Consider the following 22,012-nt stretch of genomic DNA (forward strand, 5'->3'; position numbering starts at 1 on the left):
ATTAATTAAAAAAAAACTAATTAAAATGTTATAGAAATCAAATTCATTCTGAAAACTTAGCAAAGCCACAGCCAAAATAACTTTTTAAAATAATGAAATGACCATATGTCAAAAATAATTCTGAGGAAAACAGAAAAATCACCTTTAGAACACCATGATAACAATTGTTGTGGACATCCACTGGGGAATGCTACAGTAAGCGGTCAAAACCTGAAGAACAAACAGGATATTCACATAGCCTTTAATTATCACTCCCTAAATATTTATTAATCACTGTGGTGGTCATAATGTATATCCATAAATTCTTTGTGACTCCTCCCTCCAGGAAGTGGAGCTTAACTCTCTTCCCCTCGGGTGTGGACTGCATTTAGTGATTGCTTCTACAAAACAGAAGATGGAAAAAAAATAGTAAACTACAGCAGAGAAACCTAGCAGACACCATCTCAACCAAGTGATCAAAGTTAGCATCACTAGGAATAAGTCATGAGGATGTCATGTACCCCCTGATAGGATGTGATGAAAAGGACCCTTCACCTCTGTGGTATTCTCCAAAATCCAAAGCCTCAGTCTAATCTTGAGGAAACATCACACAAACCCAAACTGAGAAACATTCTACAAAATACCTGAACAGCACTCTTAAAAAGTGTCAGGATCATAAAAAAAGAAAAAAAAAAACTGAGAAATGTCATATATCGGAATAAATTAAGGAGACAGCATTGCTAAGTATAATGTAGATGTATCATCTATTGGATTTTGGAATAGAAAAGGCACATTAGTGAAAAAACTGGTGAAATCCAAGTAAAGACTGTTGCTTGGTTAATAGTATTGTATTACATTGATTTCTTAGATTTGATGAATGTTTGATAAATGGTTATATAAGATATTAACATTAAGGGAAGGTTACATGGAGACTCTGTTGTGTCTTTGCAACTCTCTGTAAATCTAAAATTATTTCAAAATAAGAAGTTTGAAAGTATATCTCTGAGCATTCAAGCAATGAAACTTAAAAAATAAGATTATTTCTATGAAGAGAAATACATAAATCAAAGTGTATGGCACAAAACCTAAAACTGCTATAAAGATAGGCTGTTTTTAAAAATCCATGGTATATATACATACATACTCTGCCTTCAGCCAATCTTTCTAATCCAGGCAAACAATGGACTCAGATGGAAGCAAGTAAGAAGTCACAGACAGTAGGAAGAACCCATTCACAGAGAGAATCCTAGATGTAATTATTCAGCGATCATCCTGTAAGATTTTTGGAAGAAAGTACGACATAATCCCTTCTACTGAGATGTTAGAATTAATATGGTCATAGTATAAACATAATTAGATGGATAATATCTTCCACCAGCATTCCCTTAGTGAATAATTCTTCCCAACTTCCTCCTGTGTTCAGGAAAGCCAAGGAAAACTTGACTAGAGTTGAAATAATCTCCAACAAGGTAATTTCTTGTTTTTGCACATACTTCTTTATAAAATAGATGCCAAATGCCCCCAAACAAATTCAAGGGCTCCTGAGATTTTTGTTTCTCAGGAACGAAATCACTTGTGCCATTTTTTATTTATTTATTTATTTATTTATTTATTTATTTATTTATTTATATTTTTGAGACCGAGTCTTGCTCTGTCACCCAGGCTGGAGTGCAGTGGCACCATCTCAGCTCACTGCAACCTCTGCCTCCTGGATTCAAGCAATTCTCCTGCCTGAGCCTCCCGAGTAGCTGGGATTACAGGCACGCACCATCACGCCCGGCTGATATTTGTATTTTTAGTAGAGACAAGGTTTCACCATTTTGGCCAGGCTGCTCTCAAACTCCTGACCTCAAGTAATCTGCACACCTCAGCCTCCCAAAGTGCTGGGATTACAGGCATGAGCCACCACGCCTGGCCACCATTGCCATTTAACTCGTCCTGAATTTGATTCCTTAAAGACTCATGCAAAGCTAAAGCATTCTGGGAAAATTACTGTAGGTCAACAGTACCTCAGAAGGCATCACAAACCTAACAACTTCAAATGATTTTATGTATACTAATACGGGGGATTTTCCTTTTTCCTACTTTATGTTTTCCAAATTTTCAATAATGTACATGAATTAAACCTATAATTTTAAAAACTCAAAAATATATTTATAATGTACATTGTTCTTGGTTTAAAAATGAATTGCAATATATTCCAATGGGGAACTTTGTGCTGAACTCTCAGGGTCATGACATGCATATTGGGGATATTGTTTCCTCTCTGATGACTCCTGCAGGAACAATAGGATTACATTTTTTTTAGACAATAACTCAACAGTTTGTTCACATAACTAAAAAGTCGTATAATCTCTCTATAATATGCACAGTTCAGGGTGTGTCCACTTGTTTGTTTTTCTGGGGTGAAATTCAGTGATTTCATTTACTTTAAAACCCTAATCAATCAACTAAACCTGAAGAAGGCCTCAGGAGTAGATTTCTTGCAGAATTGTAAAAAATCCTTCCATCGATGGCTGGCCTCAATTGTTGCTAAACTATTCTAAGTAACTCTTCATGTTACTCTGTTTAGAATTGAATCAAAATGCAAAGCAATTAATTTAAAAAGAAAATATGAAGAGTGAAAAGACTTCTGAGCTACCTTCAAAACCAATTTAATTTTTCTCATGAGCAACAAGGATATTTTAAACATAATGAACGGTTCAACTCTAAAGTCTGCTGTACTCTCTCCAACTAAACTATTAAGAATGCAGGCATTGATTCTGTGTTTACTGATATAAAGGAACTATTGTCAAAGAGGCAAATATACCCAAGCAAGCTGAATCAGGGCATTATAGATTCTTAGATTGCATAGTATAATCTGATTATAAATAGCAGGTGGTTAATATGCCAGAATAATACTATCAGAAGAAAAGTGGATAAGAACAGTCGCCTATTAATGGTGTACATAACAAATACATGGCTTCATTTTTTATTTTTGTTTTTTACTAAAAAAGTAATAAAGGACTTCAGGTCCAGGTGGTGCAGTAAAGGGATGCTTTGATGTACCCCACTAATCCTATTACTCAGAAATTAGTGCTAAAATATAAAAATGGGAACAAGACGTAAGGATTGGAAGCTATACGCATATTGAGCTCCAGTTTTGGAAGGAATGGGTCAGAAACAGGTTCTTGGGGATCAGACCCAAGCCATGCTTTGGAAATCATGTTCTAAAACTCAGACTACTATTTCCGACTGTTTTCTCATCATTTTTTGGTTTCTCTTTTATGACGATCATATTCTTGAATTTTTGAATATATTAATTAAAGGTTGTGTGTGTGCATGTTTAATCTTGTTATGACTTTTTCGGAATTCTCTTGTTTCTCCAGTTATCACTATTTACTCCCACAGTGTTTATATTTGTCTTGGATGTTTTTTTTTTATGTTACTTGCTTTCCTCATATACCTGGTTGTTCTTAGCTTGTCTGTTAAGTTCTAAGAATATAGGACTCTGAGGCTGGTGTGAGTTTCCTCTGATGTTACATTTCAATAGATTTAAGTAGGTTGGTTTTTCTGTAACTCTCCGGAGTGGGAAATCATACCAGGAGCAGTGTGTACTTGGGTGCGTGTCAACTATTAGATTTCAACTCACAGTGAGTGGGTAGGGAGCCAGAAGGGGAACCTCCCAAATGCCAAAGAGGAGGAACTCACTATGGAGCATTTGCATTCACACTAGATACCTTAAATTTCTCCCATAAGATTCTGTTCAACTTTTAAAGGAAATGGCCCCACAGTTTTTTCAGAGGGGGAAACTCTGGCTGCCTGTCTTCTATGGAAGGGCTGGAGGAAGGGGAAAGTGGCACATCTAATTTTCTTGGGATTTTTCTGGCTCAGAGCCTCTGAGAAGTTTCAAAAGGGAATTTGGCTTCTGTTGATCTCTTATAAAATAGATGATTGGACAGTAATGTATTAAAACAATATTATGTTTGTTTCCCTCCCAAATGATGGAACACATCACTTATGTAAGACAAAATGTTATGCTCTCAGTTTTCACAGAAGAACCATTTAAGAAATAATTACCATCTACAGGACATTTTGGGATCTTTTGCAAAACTGTATTTTTTCATTATGTCACTTCAAATCCTTTATATAAAATCCATCCTAAGAACCCAGCTAACTCACTGGTACAGGCTCTGGTGATTTACCTAGTTAATATAATATTACAAGTAAATGTCCTTGGTCAGAGGACCTGGTGATAGAGTCATATTGGAAATTGAAGCTCACTGTCAGTATTAGAAAATAACTCCAAGTACTATGTCCTCTGCTGATTGGTTAAATGCATTGTTCTTACCTATGAGACTTTGTCATCTTTAGTACAATTGCTTAGCCTTTCTGTTTCCTCTTGGTATTTCTACCTCAAATAGAAAAATTTGCTCAGAATGTAATAATAATTTTTAAAATTTGGTGTGGGAAACACCTGCACATGATGAAAGACAGCCATGCAATTGAATTGTCAATGACGAAGAAAGCAGCTTCAGATGAAAATTGCATGTTTGTTATGAGACTGAAAGAAAAAAACAAGCTTGACTAATATTCTCACCTCTATATTAAGCAAGAGGAATGCCAACAACTGCACTCAGCACAACCTAGAAAAAACAACCTCCTCTTTCTGATGCCATCTCCTTTTCATATCTAATATTATCTGTCAACCACTGGTAGTTCCCTTTACCACGACTGAAGTTTGCATCAAAGCAACCTATGTGGCAAGGGAAAGTTAGAATATGGATGAGTCCTCATGATATGCAGCCCCTTTGAAAAGGCCTGCGGACATCCCCCACTCGCTATAATTTGGATACAGTATAGGCAGCATGCTGGCAACCCAGGTTGAGGACATCTGAATATCAACTCCTACTACACCAAAGCAAAGGAAATTTTCCTTTGTTCATTTCACAGAAATAGAGGAACCCATTCCCTCTCCTCCAATGATGGATGAAGAGGTAAAGATATTTTCAGAATATCACACTTCAGAAGGCTAAGCAAGATACAGTATTTGGAAGGAGTTTGGAATTTAAGTTTCTACCACTTGCCAGCTGAGTAATCTTGAATAAATAACCTAAATTTATTAAACTTCAATTTTTCTCATCTCTAAAATGGGGGTGATGATTTCCTCCTTATAAAATTATATTGCAAAGATGATGAGGCTTTATATATATAAAATACATGGCACAGAGGTGAATTAACTGGCTTAATAGACAACCTAAACATTTGTTCAAGACATAAGCAGAATGGGGGCCTCCAAAATGAAAAAATTAATTAGGTAAAAGTATGTGGTTCTTCAAAAGAAAACGATTGGGCCGGGCTCAGTGGCTCACGCCTGTAATCCCAGCACTTCAGGGGGCCAAGCCTGGTGGGTCACCTGAGGTCAGAAGTTAGAGACAAGGCTGACCAATATGGCGACACCCCGTCTCTACTAAAAATACAAAAATTAGCTGGGTGTGGTGGCGGGTGCCTGTAGTCCCAGCTACTCAGGAGGCTGAGGCAAGAGAATCACTTGAACCCGGGAGGCAGAGGTTGCAGTGAGCTGAGATCGTGCCACTGCACTCTAGCCTGGGTGACAGAGCGAGACTCTGTCAAAAAAAAAAAAAGAAAGAAAGAAAGAAAGAGAAAGAAAGAAAGAAAGAAGAAAGAAAGAAAGAAAGAAAGAAAGGGAAAGAAAGAAAGAAAGAAAGAAAGAAAGAAAGAAAGAAAGAAAGAAAGGAAGAAAGAAAAGAAAAGAAAGAAAGAAAGAAAGAAAGAAAGAAAGAAAGAAAGAAAGAAAGAGAAAGAAAGAAAGAAAGAAAACTATTATTGAAATAGTCGTCTTGATATTTTAGAAAAAGCTTATTGATATTTGATCATACTTTTAAAAAATGCTTTTGGATATTTGTTGCTACCTATTTTGATTACATATAAGAATGGAGCCATAAACTTTTCAGTGCCTTGTCATTCGAAGATATTCCTTTACCTCAGTTTCCTCCTCTCTCTCTAGTCTATATCTGGGAGAGGTACACATATACCCAAATATTTTATTACATTGAGCATACCCAAACATTTTAATATATTTGTGCTGGTATACTTAGGAGCTAGCTTTTGACCTATAGCAAATGTTTCCCTTGAAATAATTTAAGGCCATAAATATCTATGTCTGTTGTGTTGGTTTATTTTTTACCTGTGTCCTTTCAGCCTACATTTTTCTATATTGTTCTATGTATTATCAAGTTCACAGACCCTGGGGACTAATGGGCTTTCTGACATGTTGTTTGAAAAAAAAAAAAAGAAGAAAGAAAAAAAAAAACTACCCAAAAAAGGCAGAAAATTAATTACAAATGCATAGGTGGTAAATTCTTAATGAGACTCACAGGTTTTCCACTATCTGATATTCTCTTTACAGAGTCAAATTGATGTACAGCAAAGCACACCAGGTACGTGCTCATGGGGACAGACTTCTCAAAAGTTGTTTGAGTCCATGTATCATCCACTGACTCTTCTTTCTATTGAAAAGAAAAGATAAGCTTTTATCTATCAAAATATCAATCATATATATACAAGACAAACAAATAAATGGTTTTCCTAAACCTTGCTTTCTAGTCAGAAGTCCTTTGTCAAAGCTTAGAGGTCAAATTGTTTGTGGTGATGTTGAAAAGACTATAGGAAAATTTACTTTGTTTTTAGAACGGTTAAAGATTGACTGAATTACACACTGTATTAGGCTATTCAGGGAGAAATAAAATTTTCAGTGGACTATCGGTTGAATAGTCTACATTAAACACATCATGCTGACCATAATATTTGAGAGTACTGCAATCTCCTAATGAAAAACAGGCTCGTGCTGATTCGACTGGCAGGAGGGCAATTGCTGTACCTGGTGTAGCAGAACATTGGCTTCTCTTTTCCATCTTTAGTTGTCTACATCAAAGACCAAAGGTATGGTCACCAAAGTCAGTGCCTCGGTCTCCATGGACAGAGAGAAGGATTCTATTGCTTGACACAACTACTGACCTATCTGGTTGTTTTGTCCATGCCAGCTCTGCTGTCCTCACTGCCGATCACCAATCCTAACACTTCAACCATGAACACTTGCCCAACTCCTGCTTCTATTATTGAATATTTCCACATCTCCTGCAGCCACTCTATTTGGGATGGTTTAAAAAGAGATTAAGTGAGGGAGGCTGGATTAGAATGGGTGCGGCTTACACTTCAAGCATGTGTGTTCATGCCCTTGTATAATTGTGGTGGGGCTCCAGGCTACATTACTCTACCATAAAAACCTAGTAGTGTTAGTTTTGATCTCTTAAGAACCCAGAATATTCTCCTTCTTCCAGGACTACTATCTGGATCTAGTAGAAGGTAAAGTGTAACTCTGCACAGTGAAAAGGCCATAAGGGAAGATCTTAAGCAGAAGTTGGTGAATTTGCCATTTTTTACCCCCACCTTCATCTAGATTGGTGTGTCATACTTTAAGTTTATCCTTTCCTCTTTCTTCTCCAATCAAACCTTAGAAGAAAATAAATTGATAATTAACTCTTACTGAGGCATGGATGGCTGCTAAGAGTACATTTTAATCCTCTTAAGTGTTTATTTGCTTTATTTTGTTGTTGCTTTTTCAAGGAATATTTTATCATTCAAAAAAGATGAATTTTAATGATAATATTTCAAATAGCGGATCAGAAAGATGGGAGACATAATTTGGGGCTGGTGTCCTTCTGATTATTAGACCTAAAGATGAGCCTGACCCTTTTACATGTCAAATGTATAAAGTATGTAAACCTCAACTTTGAGGTAATGAAACTCTAGGTAACAACATTATCCATTATAGGGATAAGACACAATAACAGAGAAAATTTTTTTATGTTAATAAATAATTTATACAGGCAGAAATTATCAGCCTTTTTTTTCTCTTTTTTCTTTTTTTAATTTAATTAATTAATTTATTTGTTTATTACACTTTAAGTTCTGGGATACATGTGCAGACTGTGCAGGTTTGTTACATAGGTATACATGTGCCATGGTGGTTTGCTGCACCCATCAACCCATCATCTATATTAGGTATTTCTCCCAATGCTGTCGCTCTCCTAGTCCCCCACCCCTTGACAGGTCTTGGTGTTGATGTTCCCCTCCTTGTGTCCATGTGTTCTTATTGTTCAACTCCCACTTATGAGAGAGAACATGCGGTGTTTGGTTTTCTGTTCCTGTGTTACTTTGCTGAGAATGGTGGTTTCCAGCTTCATCCATGTCCTTGCACAGGACATGAACTCATCCTTTTTCATAGCCTGTTTTTTTTTTTCTCCAGACATTTAACAAGCACTTCCCATTCACCAAAGGAGTCTGTGGGCAAAGTGTTCCCTGGAGTTTGCTTCCACAACCCAGCATTTAAGTGATGATTTTTTTAAAATAGTAGCTTTATCTTTTTTAAAAAAACAAAACAAAAACTGGATTTATATTCACCTGAAAACTAAATAGTGAGTAGCCCTCAAATATTTTCAAGTCTGTAATTCCATTAGTTTGCCATTACTGTAATTTGTCACGACTCAGGGATCCTGGCAGCTAAGCAGAACCCGAGCTGATGTGTGTGTCTATGGCATTGTCTCTCTTTTTTTTTTTTTTTTGAGACGGAGTCTCGCTCTGTCGCCCAGGCTGGAGTGCAGTGGCTCAATCTCGGCTCACTGCAAGCTCCGCCTCCCGGGTTCACGCCATTCTCCTGCCTCAGCCTCTCCGAGTAGCTGGGACTACAGGCGCCCGCCACCACGCCCGGCTAATTTTTTGTATTTTTGGTAGAGACGGGGTTTCACCGTGGTCTCGATCTCCTGACCTCGTGATCCGCCTGCCTCGGCCTCCCAAAGTGCTGGGATTACAAGCGTGAGCCACCACGCCCAGCCCGGCATTGTCTCTTGCATGGAAACACCAATGTGGCTTTCTTACTGGACTGTGATACCTTACAGACTTCTAGGACTCAAAGAAAAAGATTGCCAAAATGTAGTTCACTCGGCTAAATAAATTATTAGTGCACATTGAGTTTTAGAATTCAATGGGTTCTCTTTCACAGAAAATCAGGTAATTGGCCTAATGTTGTCAACAGACTCTCTGCATAAACAAAACATTTAAAAAATACTTACCGCCACTGGCATATTTGAAAGTGCTCCATATTCTTTGGGATGGGTGATAGATATTGTATAAGTTGCCTTTTTGTTGGGCTCATCAAAACAAGGAAAGGATTTCCTGGCATCTGTCGGTTCATGATCGGTGGCCGCTATGCTCCTTAGAAACAAACACACAAACAAAATGCATGCTGCCTCTTCTGACAACCCCTATGTCTCTATTCCTAGGGGAAAAAAAATCAGCTATGCAATTATAACTATTACATTTCTAAAAATGAGGTTCCATCTAGAAGACTATCAAATATTTGTCAAAGGTTTTCCTGGAATTTTTAGGTTAACAATTTTTTTTAAAATTCTGAGTCAGATTGCTTCAGATATTTCATTCACATATTTATTTGTCAAAAACCACAGTTACTTTTGCATCAACCTAACAGCTATTTTGTTGCCATAACCAAAAATATGTGGAGGAGCAAAAATAAATCCAATTATGTGCTAGTACTCTCTCCACCCCAAACCCATTGAGCAACAAGTAGATAAACACAAAGCCAAACTTAAAAGCTTGTGTCTAACTGCCCTTATGGGAAGTGAACAGCTGTCTTCTGTCACAGAGTGGAGTTTATTCCAGAGTCCCCAGTCCCTGTCCCTAATGGCACATTCTTTGTTATTTATGTTACGCCAGGGACAAAACCCCCAGTTTCATTTCCATGTAAAGGCAGTGCTGAGTAATCTCCTAGGTGAAGTAACCATTGTCCTAGTTTAAAGCTCACTCTTAAAAAGAGACAGCAGCATTTTTTTTTTATGGCTCTAACTAGGCATATGCTTGTGTAAACTAAAATGTTAATGTTTAGTATTTTCATAATTTCAAGGTGAAAATATTATTTTTTGAGTAATTGCTCAAAAAAATCAATAAGCATACACTTTTTACACGTAAACATATTACAGTAAGAGAATATTGGATATTTGCTTATTAGAAAATGAAGCAAAGTAAAAAGTATAAAAGTAAAGAAATGGTAATTTCTATTCATTAATAATTTGTACAAGGAAAAATTTTGTCCTTCAGGATTCTCGAAACTAAGAAAGACATATCATGAAGAATATCAGGCTAAATTATTATATCATCCATTCATCCAAGAAATATTGAGTCCCTTCCACACACACACACACACACACACAAGCACCTATGCATGCATGCACACATTTGCAGACATTTTTCTAGCTGCTGTATGAAACCGCCTTTGCAAAATTATAACAGAGGAAATTATGACAGTGAAAAAAGTCAGACCTAACTGACTCCATTTTGCTTTTAAACTTTAAGCTGTACTTGTTCATTCCTGAGCATAGGCCGAACTAATTTTGGGAAGGAATTCAGTTTATGGTTTGACTCTGAAACAAAATTGATAAAAACCCTTTCCTGAAAAGACCTCCTTCTTCCCTGGGGACCAGTCTGCCTTTGCAGGACTAACAAATTAGCTACAAGAATAGAAATTACAGTTTAGGGGTCGTGCAGCCTCTGGCTGCAAGAGTCTCAACCTCCTCAAATTCCTCATGGGGATAATATTACTACTGTAAAACCTAAGATTAATGCTTGAGATATTTTGCAGACTCCGTACTTGATGGATCAGCTGACAACCACCCAGACCAGTATCTGGCTCAACCAGTTCTGCCATCCCACCCAGGAACAGAAAACAGCAAGAAAAACTCACTTCGACCCTCTATGACCCCATCTCCAACTTGACCAATCAGCACTCCCCACTTCCCAAGCCCCTACCCGCCAAATTATCTTTAAAACTCTGATCCCCAAATGCTCAGGGAGACAAAGTTGAGTAGTAATAAAATTCCAGTCTCCTGCACAGTCGGCTCTGTGTAAATTACACTTTCTCCGTTTCAATTCCCCCCATATCGATAAATCGGCTCTGTCTAGGCAGTGGGCAAGGTGAACCCATTGGGCGGTTACATGTATAGATAAGATTCCAGACTGCTTACAGAGTGTTAGACAAGAGATACACAAATGAATAAATAATTTAGGAGAGTGATGACTGCTATATAGAAAATAAAACACTGGAAGAGCCAGAGAATGACTAGGAAAAGTGGTAAACAATATTGGGTAGAGTAGTCACAATCTCTTGGTTTGCCGAGATCCGAATAATGAGAAAAAGCCAGGCAAGTGGAGGTTCAGGGAAATATGTTCAAGTAGAAGGAACTGTAAGTGCGAAGTCCGTAAGATGAAAAAGAACCTGCTGTGGTTGAAGAATTGAAAGGTGTCCAGTGTGGCTAAAGAACACTGAACCAGACGGACTGGAGCCAGAGATAAGCTTGACATGAGGTCAGCAGAGGCCAGATCAGGAAAATATCAAAGATCATGAGAAGAGCATGCATTTTATTTTGATTCAAAGATTTATTACAGCCAAGTATTTGACTGCCTTTGGCAAATTATGGGAGTATTGGAACATCAAAATAAACAACGGGATTATAACTCATTGAACAAATTAACAATCTCTGAGTCCTTACTCTGATTTTTTAAACTGAATAAATAAATGGGTAAGAAGGGAAATTTCTTCCTTCCAGTAGATTGCCTACTAATAATATTTGAAGGAAAAAAATGATTTTAAAAAATCATCAGTGGATGCCAAAACCAGGGGGTGAAAGTTTGGTGAGGAAAGGATATTTGCAAGGTTTCCAAAAAACTCCCTGAAAGTTACCTAAAAAGAAACATTATAACTTTACAATGGAGACCCTTGATGGACACTACCTTAAGCAAGCTATCAAAGGAAGCATCACTAATAATAGTTCAAATCAGCACAATGTGTCTCTAATGTGATTTCCTGAGAGAGACATATCACTTCTGTGATAGTCCTGACAGAAAAAAAAAAAAAAAAAAGCTTAACTTGCATTTTTAAATCATGAGGAAAATCAGACAAACTAAAACTGAGGGACATTCTCAAAATAGCTGGCCTGTATTCTTCAAAAATATTAACTTTAGAAAGACAAAGGAAGACTAAGGGACTGGTTTCGGTTTAAAGGAGTCTAAAAGGGCATGATGCTAAATGCAATGCACCATTCCAGACTGGGTACTGGACTGGGAAAAAAATCATTTAAAAAGACATCATTAGGTTAGTTGATAAAATTTTATTACAGACTGTGAATTAGATAATTGTATCAATGTTAAATTTCTTGATTTTGATGACTGTACTATGCTTATTTTAGAGAATGCCCCCATACTTAAGAAATATGCTCTGATGTTAAGGGGTAAAGGGAGAGGATGTTTCCATGTGCTCTAGAAAGGAAGGGGAAGGCGTACAGGCTAAAATGTAAACAATTGGTGAATCTAGATTAAGTATTTCTAGGAATTCCTAGTACCGTTCTTATAATTTTTGTATGAGTTTGAAATTATGTCACAATGAAGTTATCCAAGAAAAGCCTCCGTTAAGAATTCATTCTGCAATAGAACAATCATTGATTAGTTTTGTGACATTAACAGTTTAGTCAATTGAAGTTTCTAAACATCTTGCAGATTGTAGTTAATTGCAAATATATCAGACTCTAAAAAAGCCTGTACACTTTCCCAGAGTTTGAAAGTTTTATAAGATCCACCAAGCTCCAACCCCATGTTTAGTCAGCTGCCTTTTTCTTCTGAATTCTTCTGACTTCTGATGTCTTCCAGAGGCAGAGGAAAAGGAAAAGTCACTCCTTGCAAGAATGTCTTCGCTGAGTCACACCTCAGAAATAGGCCAGCTAACTAAGTTGAGAAGATGAGTCTGTGTGAGTGTGCGCACGTACATGCGTGCACCACACACATCTTCATGTGTGGGAGGTGAGAGGAAGGAGGGAGTGGAATTACACTTTCCTAAGCTATAGCTATGGGGTATGTTTTCAAATACTCTATTTTACTCTTGGCTGGATGCCAGAATATGAATATATATATATATATATATATATATATAATATAATATATATAATATGTATTCCTAAGATCCCAGGAAAGAAAATAATTTTTAATCCTTTTCTCACCTTCTCTCTTTAAAAGACATTCTGCTTGATTGTAGGCAAAAACTACCTTCCTAAACTAGCGTATCCCTGAGCTTGCCAATGGACATGGAACAGAAAAGTGTGGGAGATTTCTCTGTGCAGTGTGTTTGGTCCAGCTCAGTGGTCCTCTCAGCAAATGTCAGTCACAGCAAGTCTAACTCAATCACAGTGATCCAGATATAGATACAGTGATATTCATCAACCAGAAGAGCTATATAATGTTTATTTTCTTTTTCTTTTTTAAAGTTCAGAGCCAATATGATTTTATGCGGAAAACCCTTTTCTAAGAGCAAAAATTCTTACATTCTAATCCACTTCAGCTACTAAGGGTGATCTTGACCAAGCCACAAAACCTCAGACTTTTAGTGTCCTCATCTGAAAAACCTGGTCACCAGAGCATGTATAGCCTCTTCACAGCGTTATGGGAAAGTGAGAAGGGGTAGATTACATGTAGTAATACATTTGAAACTCCCTTAAAATTTACATAATGCGGTTAGGATATACCTCATTCTACATCTTATACATCTAAAATGCTAACTGTGCTTTCTGACATAGCACTTTCACAATCTGAAATATTTCTAATTCTTTCATTTGACTGCAATATATACTGGAACAAAATTACTTGGTGTATATACACTATAGGCAATATAAGCATTTTTAAAATGGTAACCTGTTCTTTTTCTCATGAACTTCAGAATAACTCAAAAGCTCCTTTTTATATATCCTAAATTCCATCAGTCAGCCCTAAACTTTTCTAAGTGTATGCAAAGTTGAAAACAAGGAATAAGAGATAACAATACAAAACAATTCTAGATTACAACTTCTTTGGGAAGATTTTATTCAATGATTAAAATCAGATGACTTGTGTTGCAAATTAAGAGAAAAAGGCTAACAGCACAATATGTTCAGGAGTGACTTGTGGGTATGTCCTGAATAATTATCACGCCAGGCAAATGTGTTGGAGTAAACCATCTTCCCACAAGGGCCTCCCTATGCCACATTAATAAGTCACTTACTAGATCTAGCACAGTAAAATGATAGTCTATGCAATTTAGTCATTTCCAAAAGGGAAGAGCATTTCTCTGGCATCTCTGAGTGGATCAGATCAAAGTGACTTTAGAGAAAACTGAGGGAGAAGGGGCAATGGCACAAGTTATGGCTTGGATCACTCTGAATTGACTCTAAAAAAAAAATCCAAAAAAGGTACCTAATTATCTCATAAATCATCTGGTATTTTGTTTCCAGTGAAGACTCTCTGGCTGTACTGAGCAATTTTATATGTTGAACCAGCAAAATAAACAGCAAGTTTTGGGTGAAATCCTTAAACACAGAGCTTCTGATTCAGGACAGGTAGTACAATTGCTAGGGGTCTATATAGAATAAATAAAGGGTTCCAGAATTACACAGAGGAGCAGATTGGTGAAAAACAACCCTTCTAGACTGTTCAGACCTCTATGTATTTTTATGGTGGTTTGAATGAACCAGTTAGTTATTTAACTTTATTTTCCAATTGCTTTTTTTCTATGCAGAAGATATTCAAGGTCAAGTAAAATTTCTTTTTGTTTTCTTGCTTCCAAAATAAAAGAAATTTACTTAGCCTCCTGCAACAAGTAAACAAGACCAGAAAGAAAGTGTATTCTTTTTTTGTTTTTTTGAGATGGAGTCTCACTCTGTCACCCAGGCTAGAGTGCAGTGGTGCGATCTTGACTCATTGCAACCTCCGCCTCCTGGGTTCAAGCGATTCTCCTGCCTTAGCCTCCAGAGTAGCTTGGATTACAGGCATGTGCCACTAACCCCAGCTAATTTTTGTATTTTTAGTAGAGGCGGGGTTTCACCATGTTAGCCAGGCTGGTCTCGAACTCATGACCTCAGGTGATCCGCCCTCCTCAGCCTCCCAAAGTGCTGGGATTACAGGCATGAGCCACCTTGCCCAACTGAAAATCTATTCTTTATTGACATTTGTATTGACAATGGGATAATAGTTCAGCATACCAATCTAAGAATATAATGAACAAACTGACATATGACAAAAATTTCAAGATCAAAACTACATGTGCTTGAGTATACATACACATCCATGCACGTAAGAATACATTACACACACACACTTAATGATGATTATCTCACCGATGTTTCCACTCAACTCCTAAATCTTTATTACAAGCTCTAACCTTGTGCTTCAGACATACTTATGCAAGTGTCTACTAGTCATCTCTTCCTAGATGTCTGACAAGCCATCAACACATCTGACACTGAAATTATGACCTTCCCTTCTAATCTGGCTACTTCCCACCTATTTCCAATATCAAAGAGGTGAAGGCTAGCTGGGGTATCCTAGACCCATAACTTTAACTCACCCTTCCTCATAGTCAATCAATCTGCAAATCTTGACTACTTTACCTCCAAACTATTTTCTCCATTGTGCCCTCTCTTCTCTATCCTGAAATCACTTTTCCCATCTGATCCTTATCTTCTCTTTCCTGGATTGTTCCAATATCTTTCATATATCCAAGTGTATGGTTGAGTTAACTCTTTCTTTCACCATCTGTATCCAAAAAGTCACGGGGTAATTTCTCCTTCATAATGCCTATCATGGCTATTTTTCCTTTTCCTCCATAAGGGTTTTCCTCAGTGATATCTAGCTAGCCTGTTCATATAAACTTCCCCTACAGACTAATTTTCTTGTCCCCACTCTGCTTTTCTGACTTGGTGCCTTTCGTTTTTGCCTGCTTTTACTTTCTCACTTGTCTCTGCTGCTGAACTCCCACCATAACATCAAAATTCAGCTTAAATCCTACTAGTGCTACAAAGAACACCTTGGAAGCCCAAACTAGAAATGATCTCTAAAATTCCAGTTGTATTTCCTGCCAATTCCACTGTTTCTCTGCCTTTAAACTATGGAGATTGCATTCCTAAGTACAAATATATATATATATATATATATATATATACACATATAAACTCTTCCCTTCCACAGGGTAGGCAGAAAAGGAACCAAGGGAAAATTTTCACCCTAAGTAGGAATGTAGAGATGTTATTGGTGGAAGTTAGGCTCATTTATGGGAGAGGAGCTGTGGTAATGCAATGTGTCCCAGCATTTGCCAGAGGATACTAGTCATGCGAGAGCTTATATGAAAATATTTCCATATATTCCATTTAACAATACTTGAGTGCTCACTGTGTGCCAAACAGTAAAGGAGAGACATATATCCCTACTCTTAGGAACCCCACAGAAGAATCCATAGTCACAGATAGTTGGGAAACTACAAAGAGGACATTATCATAGAAAAGCCTCTGAAAACCCTATAATCCCAGCTACTCGGAAAGCTGAGGTGGGAGGATCGCTTGAACTCATGAACTCATGAGTTCGAGCCAGGAGTTCTACCCCAGCCTGGACCTCATCTCTTTAAAAAAAAAAAAAGTCTCTGAAAATTTCCATAATTAAAAACAAAATCCAAAACGTATCATTTTGTATTTAGTATTATTGCACAAATTGATTTAGCCACAGAATCTCTCCCCTGCTATTTTTCTGGTAATATCTACTAAGATCCCCATGCAACTAGAATTCTGCGGTACATACTTTGGGAAATGCTAAGTAAGCATAATCCAAATGCTGACAAGGAAAAGCCAAATCTAGGAGAGAAGAAAATATATACTTTGGAGTTTGAGTAGAGGAAAACTCTTTTAGGGAAGGGAACAGCTGGAAATCCTACATAACATGGTGAGAAAATGAGAAGAAGGAGGGTGTGGTCAGAGGAACATTCCAAAGGTTCCAATCCTTCCAAGTGATTTTCCTCAGACCCCGAAGAATAGACTAGTGAGTAGGAAGAGTTAGATCAATAAAGGAAAAGCGACTGGATGTTTCTCAAACTTTCTCCTTCCACGCCCCACTACAACTCTGTCCCCAGAAAGACAATGTGGAATTCTAAATTTTGTCCCCTTTCTTCCCCATGTCTCAATCTTGAGAGAAAGCAACTTGGGTAGCTGTGAAGTTTGTGAAGCTCAAAGTCCTGATTGTATTTGCAGAAATTAAGTAATTTTGGTTACTACTGAGTGCAATCCTGTTTAGTTTGCATTGTGGTTGTCACATTAATATCCCTAACTGCTAATACTCTATCCTGGAGTTACATTTTATGTTAAGGTGAGAAAATATAATTTTGACTCTGAACTTCAAATGTATTACTATGATGACGTTTAAAATGATACAAACGTCACATATGACGAAGCTCACTCTATAGTATGAAAGAAAGGCATTGCCCCCAGTGAACTCCCTCTGGTGGCCCTTATATGGAGCCTGTGGATGAGACCTCCTAGAGGCTGCCTTGCCAAATATTACTCACAGGCTTGAAAAAAAAAGCATGATGTACTTTTCTCATATGCTTGGAATATTTCAGACAAGGAAAACAAAAATATTCCATTTAGCCTGAATGAGGTTATTAAGCTGACGCCAGATCTGTTCCAAAACCATGTGTGTGCAGTACAGAACTGGCAGCATCTTCTGTAATGTGAGAGCTTCAACTGCTCCCAATGAAACATACAAACTTGTGAACACCAATCCTCAGTGAGAACTGAACTGTGCATCAGCCTTCCTCACCGATGTTGCCGTCATTTCATAATCTCCAATCAAAAGTTAAGTCAACAGAGCTTCAGAAGGGCAGCTCTCTGGTATATATTTTATGGCAAAATTAACTGGTACAGTAAAATAACTCAAAGAGTGAGAGTATTTGTGTATATAATGCTTTTTTAGACTTATAAAGTACATAATAGAAACTTATTAATGGAAACTACATAGTTCCAATTTTTGGCCTTCTTAATATGTGTAAAATTTTATTTCATTTATTTTATGAATATTTTGGTGGTTTTACTCAGATAAAATTTCTCTTGTCTTTATGATCTAAGAAGCAGTTTTAAAGTTTTAGCAATAATATTTAAAAAGTCTTGACTCGCTTTCACTTTAATGAATTTTTAGAATCTCTTTAAGGTAGATATTCTTCAGAATATTGCCCTTCCCTCGACCATTGGCAAACACTTTTAAAAAATCATTGTATTGTTAGTAAGGCTCAGAGGAATAGTTGCTTTCATACATTGTTGGTGGAAATGGAGTTTGGAACATATTTTTTGGAAGTCAGTTTGGAGACACACACACACACATGCATACACATGTTCATGCACATTATGTTATATATGTATATGCATGTACACATATATACACAAACATACATGCATTTATACACAGGTAGTTTTGGCCCATCTTCTAGGAATTTTCTTAAATATTAGAAAGTGTCATAAATAGTTATTTTCAAGGATAGTCAATGTAAGGATGCGTCTTCTTTTAGATCCTTATAGGTGAAAAAATAGGAGCAACTTAAATACTCATATTTAACGGAAAAGTGAATCAACTACATTGTAGTCATACAATGGCCTACCATGTATCCATCAAATCATTTGTGGAAGAACATCAAATGACATATTAAAGCATTGATGCTATATTGAAAAAGCATGTTACACAATACTACGTATAATATAATTATGCCACAGCTATCTATGTCCAGAAAAGTACTAAAAGACTCTGCTTAAATGTTAACAATGGCTATACTTGGGTAAAGAATTTATGGATGAATTTATGTTTTCCTATAATTTTCTCTGTTTTCTGAGTTTTCTTCAATAAATGTATATTATTTATGTTATCAATAAACAAAGTAACTATTACAATATCTTGGTATATTTGTACACTTTGACCCAGCAATTCTATTTTTAGGACTATATCCTAACCTAAGGAAATAAACAGATGTACACACAAAAAGGTATTTAGAACTATGTTATTTGGTGATTTGTTTATAATAATAAAATACTAGAAACAACTCAAATGCTCAATAGAACTTGTTTTAAAAAATTACAATGTATTCAAACAATGGAATATTTCACATCTTTAAAATCAGATTCTTGGCTATGTGCAGTGGCTCATGCCTATAATCCCAGCACTTTGGGAAGTGGAGGCAGGAGGATTGCTTGAGCCCAGGAGTTCAACACCAGCCTGGGCAACATAGCAAGACCCTGTCTCAATAAAAAACAAAAAACAGATTATTGAAAACATGTAAGAATAAGGGGAACTTCTCAAGATATTAAGTAAAAAAGACATACAGATAGACAGATGTAATGCAATTAATGGTTTGATTGCGTAGAAAAACATTAGAATATACATTAATATGCTAGTAGGGATTACCACTGGGCAGTGAAATTACTTGCAGATTCTTTTAATTATCCTTTTTGATAATTTTTATGCTTTCAACGATGTAATTTTTATGAACAGAAAAAATATGTGAATGGTAAAAGTGTTTTATGGCTAGCAACATTAAGATATAGGATCTATATAAGCATGACCCCTCCAGATATTTTCTTCAAACTATCACTTCTACTCAATTTATCAGTTTACCACACAGGAATATAGGAATATTTAAATGTTTTGTTTTAGTCCATGGGTCTGTCTGACAAGCAATAGAAAGAATTTTGACCAAAAAATTTGCTTGCTCTGTAAGATGCTTAAAACAACAGAAAAAAAGGGATATTTGTGGGTAGACTGGCCTAAGACTCACATCTCTAAACTGTGACACGAAGCTTTCTTAATCATTTACCTCTTCAGATCTAAGCCAGCAAAGGTCAAAGCAGTCCAGAGACAACACAAGGTGTAGTGTAGCCTTCCTCCCTGATGCAAGGGCTACATCCACAGTGTGAAGGAAGGTTTTTGGAGTTCAGTAAGAGAGTTTATGCCTTTAACATAGCTCTGGTAGTAGCCACTGATCGATACAAAGGCCAGACAAATAGGTGGGTAAGTGGGATAAATATCTATCTATCTAGATATCTCTTACGTTGTAAAAGGCTTAGCATTATGTTTGCATATTGCATGATGAGCAACAAGCCCCCAAATTTATCTGTGCCACTGATGTGTGGACTCAATGAGTATTTCCCGAAAGCCTATGTGTAAAGCATGGTTCTGGCCATGGGAGACAAAAAAAACACAGTCCTGTCTTCCTTTCCAGATGAAGACACAAAGACAATTCTGTGGATCACATGTGATTTTTCAATGTCTCTCTTCTCCAAAAAAGAGATATTAGACAAAAAAAAAAAATGGACAAAATAATAACTGAAATTTACTGATGTTTCACATAAATTTAGTGTAATACCACTTTAAATGTTCATATATATTGCTATATATATATTGCTACATAGCCTGGGACTATCACTAATGAAATTTACCAAAGGCAGTTCTCAAACCTGAGATAATTTACGGAAATCTTCAAGATAGGGTGCAGTATATTATGATTTCTCCTGATGCAATAAAAGACTTACACTGACTTTTGACTCTACGAAACTCGTTCACTACTTTCAAGTTTTATGACAGGGTTTGGAAATACAGTAGGGCAACAATTTTGGCTTCCCAGATGGACAGCCAGAATTGAAACCAAGAGCCGATCAAGATCAGACCAACAAAATAATTAAAAGTGGAAGTGAAAAGGAAAGGAAAAGAAATGGAAAGCAGATATGTGAGCTTAAGGGAGGTAAAGCAAAAAATTAATATTTACTTGACTTGTCCGTTCTCCGTGTAGGTGGTTCTATAAAACCCCACGAGGGAGCCGTTCAGCCAGCCGGCGAACTCCATGGTCAGGAGATACAGGCCATCTCCACTGCTGGGAGTAAGCTCTCCCTCCGCCTCGACCACCACGTACTCCTGCTTTTTGTACTCGAAACACCTCCGGACTTGCACCTGGTCCCCCGAGGGCCTCTTCAGCTCGGGGAGCCGGGTGATCCTGGTATCCCGGAGGTGCAGCCACAAGTGCCGGGTGGGTGCGCTCAGGTTGATGGAGATGCTCACCGTGCCCGTGTAGGTGTCCTCCTCCAACAGGGGCTTCACGTGCAGGTCGTAGTGGACTGGGTTGAAGAAGTCCGGCAGTCGAAAGTTTTTCCACTGTCCGCTCTCATCCTCACTGGCCGGGCAGACGTCCTGGTCCTGGGCAGGAGGACTGGAAGGGCTGGCCGTGGAAGAAGGCAGGTGGGAAGGAGCCGGCGCAGTGCTCGGCCCGCCGCCCCCGCTGGAGTCACACGATCTGGTCAAGCCCACAGCAAGTCCTACTATTAATCCTACACCCACCACCACCGCACAGAGAATGGCCACATGTTTCGTTTGAATGCAGTATCTCTTAGAGCCCTCTCTCTCCGCAAAGTTCATTTTTGCTTCCGAAGTCAAGTGTTACTCATAAAAAGATGTTAAATTTAACTAACTAACGTCAGCAGACTTCCTTTTTAAATTGGAAGGAATCCCCTGATTTGGCAGCCTGTTTTCGCTTTTCCCACACCCCTCTTTCTGGCTTCTTGCGCCTTTTCCTCTCCCTTTTCACGTTCCCACCAGCCGCTCGGGATGAATGCGGAAACAAGGGGGGTGGAATGAGGACTCCGTAAGAGGAGCCGAGTGGGAGGAAGAGGGCTGACGAGAAGATTGTCACAGCTCCCCTTATAAACGACGCATCTCCACCCCTACCCCTCCTGCACTGCAGCGAGTTAAATATAAAACAGGGCTTCGCTTATCAGCCAACGGGACGATGAGCCCTCGCCAAAGCACGGTCAGCAGCTTTCAGGGAGGAAGAGTTTGGGTGAGGTGTGCTTACGATAGAAAATTTCAACCTTTGCCACTCAGCCTGGGGCTTCTTCCTGTTGTGTTCGCAATCTCTGCCTCCTAACTAAAGGGCTTCTTGAATTTCAGCTATTTTATCAGATAGCTTGCCAAAGAAGCTAAATGTTTTCTTTTATTTTTTTCCCCTAATATTATGTAAACATTCCAATTCTGTCCTTTGGAGAAGTCATATCCTGGAATGGGTGCTCATGGTGATTCAAGGACCACC

At 37.7% G+C, this 22,012-nt stretch overlaps 1 protein-coding gene across 4 annotated transcripts in view; it reads right to left on the bottom strand.

Annotated features, from left to right (window-relative positions):
- Nucleotides 1–21,679, bottom strand: part of ENPEP (glutamyl aminopeptidase) — an 86,730-nt gene extending 65,051 nt beyond the window's left edge. For 3 of the 4 annotated variants that reach the window (XM_063637228.1, XM_055273981.2, XM_055273980.2), the window contains exons 1-3: nucleotides 20,699–21,634; nucleotides 9,111–9,252; nucleotides 6,357–6,488 (exon numbers count right to left, since the gene is read on the bottom strand). In XM_063637228.1, coding sequence (XP_063493298.1) covers nucleotides 6,357–6,488; nucleotides 9,111–9,252; nucleotides 20,699–21,342 — 918 coding nt within the window. In that variant the 5' untranslated portion in view covers nucleotides 21,343–21,634. Of the gene's footprint in view, nucleotides 1–6,356; nucleotides 6,489–9,110; nucleotides 9,253–20,698 lie in introns of all 4 variants that reach the window. The other variant, XM_055273978.2, reaches the window with a different exon arrangement.
- Nucleotides 21,680–22,012: the final 333 nt, after the last annotated feature.

The sequence above is a fragment of the Symphalangus syndactylus genome, chromosome 4 (genome assembly GCF_028878055.3).
Source record: "Symphalangus syndactylus isolate Jambi chromosome 4, NHGRI_mSymSyn1-v2.1_pri, whole genome shotgun sequence".
In the NCBI taxonomy this organism is placed as follows: domain Eukaryota; kingdom Metazoa; phylum Chordata; class Mammalia; order Primates; family Hylobatidae; genus Symphalangus; species Symphalangus syndactylus.